The 8,550-nt window shown below is 52.7% G+C and overlaps 1 protein-coding gene across 2 annotated transcripts; it reads left to right on the top strand.

Annotated features, from left to right (window-relative positions):
* The first annotated feature begins 2,122 nt into the window (after nt 1–2,122).
* LOC116953436 (protein ripply2.1-like) lies at nt 2,123–7,041 on the top strand. Of its 2 annotated transcripts, XM_032973651.2 has the most exons (4): nt 2,123–2,378; nt 4,172–4,247; nt 5,009–5,079; nt 5,971–7,041. In XM_032973651.2, exons 1-4 carry the CDS (start codon nt 2,266–2,268, stop codon nt 6,131–6,133), a joined length of 423 nt encoding a protein of 140 aa, XP_032829542.1. In that variant the 5' UTR covers nt 2,123–2,265; the 3' UTR covers nt 6,134–7,041. The 2 variants fall into 2 exon arrangements, with proteins under 2 accessions (XP_032829542.1, XP_075931114.1); XM_076074999.1 differs by lacking the exon at nt 2,123–2,378 and having other exon boundaries at nt 3,940–4,247.
* Nucleotides 7,042–8,550: the final 1,509 nt, after the last annotated feature.

The following is an 8,550-nucleotide window of genomic DNA, read 5'->3' as shown; positions in this document are numbered from 1 at the left end:
CAGCCCGGGCCATGTGCGTGACGCTAAGCCACGAGCATCTGCAATAACAATTTGCTTTCGGGGAATTCTCGGGCACGTGTGCATTAATTCTTTAATGCGTTCGTTGCGGCTTCCACCCCATCGCGTCCACGTTTTAATCCAGCCTTCAGCTGTGAAATGTATACACACAAAAGGGTACCTTGGAAGCAAAAGGAATACGTCTAGCACACGCACGCGAACGTTCACAATGTATATCACCGTACATTCTAAATGCATTGCTAGAGAAGGATACCGCATCTAGACTGGACCCAAAGAGCGGCCAACGAAGAAGTATCACAAAGGTTAAAACATTGAAGAAGTCAACCTGATGATGATGATGTTGGCAGTGGTGAGAAGGGCACGTTCAGTTTACGTGACAACCCTTACTAGTTGGCTGTGTCGGGTGGTGGCGGGTTTAACGACACATTTATATAGTTACGCGATCTAACCCAAAAAAACCTCTATTATGTGGTGAAGTTGTTATTGTTGTTAATTGTGCATGTGCCAAACGCAGCAGCAAAATCACCACGTAGTTCGTGTGCAATAGCAGGCAGTGGTCACGATTTTAAATACCTTCGATACCAACCCTGACGCCTGCCGCTGCTGTATATTTGGAGTTTGCGGTGTCTCTCTCTCTCCCCCCCCCCCGTGGTCGCGTGGATTTTTGTCTCGCGGCCCTCCACATTTCGAATTGACGTCACGCGTTCAGAGTCTTTGACCGCCGCTATGAATGTCCACGTGACGATAAGCCACTTCGTCGGGCTATCGCCTGTGGCCAGGTCGCTTGTGTGAAACCATGAGCGACACATCTCACTGGGGCCCTGCTTGATTAAAATAAACAAAACACACCAGCAGTAGTAGCGCCGTGTTCTTTAGGCACAGGGGTTCGTCGATTGTCGCTATCAAGTTCCGCCCTTCTCAGATCACTTCAATTCCACCAGCTCTCCTCGTTTTTGGTCACGTTTGAAAAAAAGAAGAAAAAAATGGCACTATATATGTTAATGAATTAAAACCTGAAATAAAACCAGCGGACGATGTCTCCTTCGCAGGCTTCGTCTCTCCACGCTAGAACGCGTTGCTTACACGTCCCATCAGCCGCACGCCATTCTGAGAGTTCATCATTTAAAGCTGCATTGATTCAAGAAAAACAACACTACGGACCGGCCTTCGACATTCATGGTTTCATCGGCAGAGTCTGCAGGAATTCGTTGCGTATATGCTGGTGAAACACAGAAGCAAGGGTCATTTCTATCTCTCTCTCTTTCTCTCTGTACGATATACAGGGGGTCCCGAGCCGATCGTGAGTTGTGTAAGATGCGAGTGTGCTCACCGCATCGTCTCAATGTGGAAACAAGAGTTCTCGGTCGCGGACAGCCCAGCGAAGCGCAGCAGGCGAGGCCCTCGCACGCCCTGTGATTACCGAGGTGGCAGATTTCCCACGCGGGGCTGTTTACTCTTGACACCGTTCTCCCACAGTGAGGATAATTCGCAACCCATTCCAACAATCTCGACAAAGACAAAGCCCGCCCCTCCAACCCTGTGTAGCCTGCGACGGACTGTTGGGGCAAGTGCTGTTAAGCCAGCAGCACCTTTGAAGGCCGGAACGGCACACGAGTGGGATGGGTGGCCGGCACCACGCCCGGCCGCATTTGTCTCTCCATTGCCGATGTTTACTACACACCGCGACAGGTAATAATTTGAGGCTGAGTCGACCTAGGGGAGGCCCGGGACCGCTCCCCACATCCACGAAGACACGTGCACACACAACAACAGCCACCGTTCGCCACTAAGTGGTCATAACGTCACCGCGTCGCTTGTGCCAGGTACTCATTTGAGGCCGAGTCGACCTAGGGGAGGTCCAGGACCGGTTCATATAAATCGTCACTTGTGTTGGCCGTGAACGGGAATCGAACTCGGGTCGCCGGATTCGTAGCGCAGCGCGCTAACCGCTACACCACCGCTCCCCACCACCCACCCACACGGACCCAGCAGGCACGCCATATGGCTCATAGCTCCCCACAGAGGCTCATCACGGCCCCCCTCTGCGCGCTCACACCCCGCCCCCTCCGCTACCCCCCGAATCCCCCCCCCCAACATCCCTCCGCCCCGTGCCAGCCTAGGTGCTGGACATGTGCCGGCTCGCGCTATATAAGCGGCCGACGATTGACAACAGAGTCATCACGCACTACCGCCCGTCCGCTACGTCTCGAGGCTCTGTCTCTATCTCTGTCGTAGCTCGAGTTCGCGATGGCTACTGCTACTTCTGCTGCTGCAGCTGCCGCTGCTGATGCTGCCGCTGTGCCCATCAAGCAACGCCGCGCCGGTCAAGCGACGTCCAGCGAAGGAGGCCGGCGTCCAAGGTGAGCGTCCTCGTGCGTCGCGGCACTGTCACCGCCACCCCCCACGGCCGCTCCCAACGCGGGCTGCCGCTCGGCGGCTCCGGCGGGGCGATCCCATCGCGTCCCTGGCAGCGGTGGCGCAGCGGTCTGGCGCGCGGCGCTACGAACCCGGCGATTGGTTGTCTGGACCTGTCCTAAGTCCCACCACCACCACCCCATCTCCTAGGTCGACTCAGCCATAATGAATGAGGAGCTGGTGCGGTGCGTAAAAATCTGAAGTGGGGAGACAAAGGCGGCTCGGGAGTGGTGTTTGCCACGCCACCCTCTCGTGCGTGCGGTTCCGGCCTTCCGTAGATGCTCGCTAACAGCACTTGCCCCAATGGTCTAGTAAAGGCTATACGGGGGTCTTTGTAGTTGTATTCGTGTGGGGAGCGGTGGCGTAGAGGTTAGCGCACTGCGCTATTGAATCCCAGCCACGAGTACAGCATCTGAACAGGCGCTAGGCCTCCCCTAGCCCGACTCGGCCTAAAATAAGTTAAGGGCATCGTGTGCGTGTTAGTGGCTTAGCAGGCAACTTCTCATTTCGATTGGGGTTCGGGTCACACTCGGAGGTAGGCGAATTACTCGGTTCACTGATGGTGAGGGGGGGAGTTAGTTGGAACCTGTAGGTCCCGAAACCTTCTGGGCTGTCATTTGATTGGTGGCCCGAGTGAAGAATTCAAAGAAAAGTATGGTTTTCGGATGTTTGTGTTGTTGTAAAAGCTTACAGGCCGGACTGACACGTGTGCCTCAAGGTCAACTTTATAGCACGGGGGGGGGGGGGGGGGGGGCGGGAACCGCCAACCTAAGGAACAAAAAGCGACTTTTACTTTCGAATTGGGTAACAACAAAATACTTACAAGGGCCGCAATGCAATTGTGAATGCACACACACACACGCATACGCACGCACACACGCACACGCACGCATACGCACGCACACACACACGCACGCGCATGTACGTAGCGTGTCACGGAGCAGTCCCTAAAAGAGGCGCCGAATGCTACCCGAGTTCGATTCCCGTTCACGGCCACCAACACCGGTGACGATTATCTGAACCGGTCCTGGGCCTCCCCTAGTTCGACTCAGCCTCAAATTAATACCTGGTGGCGGTGTGTAAACATCGCCACTGGGGAGACAAAGGCGGTCGGGCGTGGTGCTGGCCACCCACCCCCTCGCATGTCGTTCCGGCCTTCACAGGTGCTACTCGCTAACAGCACTTGCCCCAACAGCCTGCTCAGGCTGTACGGGGGAACTTTGTCTTTGTAACGGCGCGATGGGATGTCGCTGACCCCGGGGTTTCTCTCTTCTTGTCCGCCGACTGCGATTCAAAGATCTTTCCCTGCCGTGCACGACGCCCGAGGCATCTCGCTTGCGAGGCACCTCGAGGGGCCACGTTGCATAGCGAGTGCTGTGTAGAGACACACGGCGGTGATGTACATCAGCAACCATCATCAGCATGATGATCATCATCAGTGGCATTATCATCAGCAAATGAGAATTTAACAAAATTATTGTCGTGAAACCTCACACGTCCTGTGCTTTAGTATCTAACAATGCATTGGCACGTTACTGCTGATGCTGATGGCACTGCTGCTAGTAATTATGCTGCTACTGCTGCCGATAATTCTGCTGCTGCTGATGATTCTGCTGCTGCTGATGATGATGCTGCTGCTGATACCATTGCAGCTATTAGTTGTGGCGCGACTGCTGCTGTTGATGAATACGATGCTGCTGCTGCTGATAATTGACTCAAATTGTCCTCCTTATCACAGCCTCTGCAAACTGTGGAGACCTTGGGAAGAGTGCTCATTCGGAGATTCTCAAGGAAGGACAAACGCAACTACTCCAGTACGTTTCATAAGTTACAACCGCCCTGGATCACAGATGATGAGTGCAGCGGCGTGAGATGTCAATTGCCCGGCTGCACCTTTGCCTGGCTGCACCTTTGCCTGTTTTGTACATTTATAAAACCCAGTTAATAACAATGTCAACACGTTTCAAAATATCATTGTGTTAACCCTCTGGCATTCGCGCCTGATTGGCTCACGAGTGACGACGTCACACCTCACCCTCTCCTCGACTTAAGAGCGAATCAGGGAGGAGGATTTCTCCACACCTCTGGCCGTCGCCTTGATGCTGCTGCTGGTGGTGGTTTTTGTTGTTGTTGTAATGTACCGGCGAAACGTCACGGCACCAGAATTGTAAATGTTGTAGTGCGTTTAATTTTAACGCGTAGGCTTTCGCGACCAATATTATTCATAATAAAGGTTTTTGGGTTAGATCGCGTTAATTATAAATGTGTCGTAACCCTTCACCACCCGACACGGCCAATCAGCAAAAAAAGTGTCACGTTGACAAAAGACAACTAGTTCACTACTTTAGCACACCGGTGTGTTGAAGAGTGAATCCACACAACATTTAAAGTTTGAATACGTGACAAGCCATACTAAATGGCTGTGTTGGGTGGTGGTGGGTTTAACGACACATTCATATTTACGCGATCTAATGCAAAAAAACCCACCTCTATTATGGATAATATCGTTATTATTATTTTCGCTGACGATGCTAAACTGGGTGAATGTGTGTGTGTGTGTTCGCGTGCCGTTTAGGAGACATTAAGACAGCATTTACGGCGAGTCCAGAAACCCGCCAGCAAGCTGTCATTCAAACACCCAGTCAAGTGAGTCGGCGTTTCCACACCGCCACGAGACGACTCCCAATCTTTCTTTAGACTGCACGAGGAATCGTATGAGCTGTGAAGCTCTTGTTTCTGTTTACACAGATGTTCAGTAGGGGCACGTCAGCGATCGATAGGTGGATCGTGCACGAAGCATCGTCATCATCATCATCGGCATCATCATCGGCATCATCATCATCATCGAGTCATTTGAATTTAACCAGGATGCGAATCGCATTGCGACGATTTGAACTCGTAACGCCGTGTCACTGCTGAGCACCTGCTCCTCGCTCTCATCCAGTAATAATAACCGTCATCATCATGACATAGCATAACCACCTATATTCTCAGCAGCTCTCCCGCTATATGTTTCACCTGATGACGATTGCTTGTGTTGCGATCGAAACGTCGTGATATTGTTATTATTTTTTATTATTTGTTCTATCTACGCGGCTTTACCGAAAGACCCAAAGGGTATGCACTGATACAGTCAGTGGCAGACCATAAGGTGACACGTGACCTGTAGCCACCGTCATACTGGATGTAGTGTGCTGGGTGCTGAATATAAAGTCAGGTCGCTCAACCAGACAGGCTCGGTTGAAAGTAAATCCCCTGTCAGATAGCAAAACGCACTGATAGCAGAACCAGCTGATAACCAGCTGATAGCATAACACGCTGATAGCATCACAAGCTGATAGCACAACCATTTGAAATCATAATCTGCTGGTAGCATAACCATCTGACAACCAGCTGATAGCATAAATCAGCTGATAGAATACCAAGCTGACAGCATAACCATCTGATAACCAACCGATAGCATGACCAGCAGAAATGATAGCCATGTGATACCCAGCTGACAGACTGACCCCCGTGTGTCTGCGTGTGCTCCGCCAGGCTGTACTGGTCCCGGTCGCGCGTCTTCGACCACTTGTACGCCGACGGGGAGCGCCTCCTCGAGGGCTTCCCCGTGCAGGCCACCATCGCCCTGTGCGACTCGGACAGCGAGGAGAGCGACTCGGAGGACAGCGAGGACGAGCGAGAGCACGTGGAGGAGTGACTTCCCTCAATGTCGCCCGACGTCGCTCGACGTCACTCAACGTCACTCGATGTCGCTCGGCATCAATCGACGTCACTCGACATCGCTCCACGTCGCTCAACGTCACTCAACGTCGCTCCACGTCACTCGACGTCGCTCGGCGTCACTCGACGTCGTTGAACATGGCTCGACGTCGCTCCTCAACGCCCCTCAAGGTCGCCCGACGTCGCTCGACGCCCAGCGCGGTTGGCTACGTCCGGTGCGAAAGAAGTTTCAACGCGCACGCCGCGCTTACACTCGTCCCCGCGTTCACGGAGACGATGGGGGAGGCTACGCCGCTGCCCGTGATCCAGCAGCTGTGCAGGCAGCAGCCAGGGTTGGTGGATCGCCACGCAGATGGGGTGCGAAACTCCCTTCCTTACCCGTGGGTGGGCCTCGAGGAGTAGGCCGAATCCTGACTCGACAGGAGAACGCGGCACAGCGGAGTGTGTGGACTCATCTCCGTCTGTTTCGTCTGTACGGGATAGAGCGTTTCCCCCCCTCCCCACTCTCGCACGCGTGGGTTTTTGTTCCGCGTGCTCCGGTTTCATTCCCGCACGTGTCAACACTTGGCGGGTAAACGTGCGTCACCTGGGTCACCTGGGTCACGTGAGTAACGTCTGTCACCTACGTCACGTGCGCAACGTCTGTCACCATGCGTCACGTGCGTCACGTGCCTTACGTGCGTCGCGCGCGTCACGTGACGGGAGCTCGCGTCGCTATTCTGAATGCGTGTTCATAGTTCCGGTGCGGTCTTGTTGTCGTGCTTGTTGTTGTTGCTATTTATTGTCTCGCACTTTGTACATCAACCCTCTGACATATGTAAAAAAAAAACAAATATTTAAATACGTGTATACGTTTTATAAGCGTGGTGTAATAAATACGAGTTGTGAGTGAGACCGTGAGTTTGCGCGTGTGATTTGTGTACACCCTTAAAGAGTCACGGGCTCACCGTGGTCGTGCACAGACGCTGAGCCGGCACCGCTGAGAGCCTGGGTTCGAATCCGGGTTCTCTAGGGTAGTGGGTTTATGGTCTCAGCCTGGTCAGCAGTGAATCACACAGATACCCATAGACTCACGTAAATACCCACAGACTTTCACAAAGACCCATGTAATAAAATAAAGACCCATAGACTCACACAGAGGCCCATAGACTCACACAGAGACCCATAGACTCACACAAGCCCATAGGCTCACACAGAGACCCAAAGACTCACACAGAGGCCCATAGACTCACACAGAGACCCAAAGACTCACACAGAGGCCCATAGACTCACACAGAGGCCCATAGACTCACACAGAGGCCCATAGACTCACACAGAGGCCCATAGACTCACACAGAGACCCATAGACTCACACAGAGGCCCATAGACTCACACAGAGGCCCATAGACTCACACAGAGACCCATAGACTCATACAGAAGCCCATAGGCTCACACAGAGACCCAAAGACTCACACAGAGGCCCATAGACTCACGCAGATACCTGTATACTAACATAGAGACCCATCCACTCACGTAAAGATCCATAGACTCACATAGAGATCCATATAAACTCAAATAAATACCCAGAAACTCACACAGAGGCCCATAGAGTCACACAGAGGCCCAAAGACTCACACAAAGACCCATAGACTCACACAGAAGCCCACAGACTCACACAGAGACCCACAGACTCACACAGAGACCCACAGACTCACACAGAGACCCATAGACACATACAGAGACCCACAGACTCACACAGAGGCCCACAGACTCACACAGAGACCCACAGACTCACACAGAGACCCACAGACTCACACAAAGACCCACAGACTCACACAGAGACCCATAGACTCACACAGACATGAGCTGTGATTAAAAGAGCTTGCTCAAATGTAGCGAGTTGATTGTCTCAGCATGCGGATAAACCTTGTCTACATATACACAAACAATGTTTATGTGTGTCCGGGTCACGGACTAACTTATTCCGGAAAAAGTAATTTGACAGTTAAAAAAAAAGCAGCGTCAAACACACACACAGAGGTGTACAGTACAGGAGCTAAATGGTACAAAGGAAAAAAAGTGATGGACTCCGGGGAAACTATAGCAGCAGCAGCAGAAACAACAACACGTGTTAAAAGTCAGCACATGTAGGCAGTGTCCGTGCTAGGTGTGCTCACTGCCACTACCCGGCTTGGTGTTGACTCGCAGTGCCGGGCCACGTGTTGAGGCGCTGCCCGTCCAGGCAACGTGTGAATCTCCCAGGCCGACACTTCGCCACCAACTCAGACCTTCACCCCCCCCTCACCCCCAGGCCGCTGGGAGTAGCAGCAGCGGCGACTGGAAGTCGGTGGCCATGGCCAGGGACAGACATTTCGAATCGGAATATTTTATTTTAGAACTCGAGGAGAAATCCGA

This window comes from Petromyzon marinus, chromosome 51 (genome assembly GCF_048934315.1).
Source record: "Petromyzon marinus isolate PM22_M1 ecotype Great Lakes invasive population chromosome 51, UKy_Petmar_22M1.pri1.0, whole genome shotgun sequence".
Lineage (NCBI taxonomy): Eukaryota > Metazoa > Chordata > Hyperoartia > Petromyzontiformes > Petromyzontidae > Petromyzon > Petromyzon marinus.
Note: the sequence above shows the minus strand (reverse complement) of the source record. Positions and strands in the feature narration are given on the sequence as shown.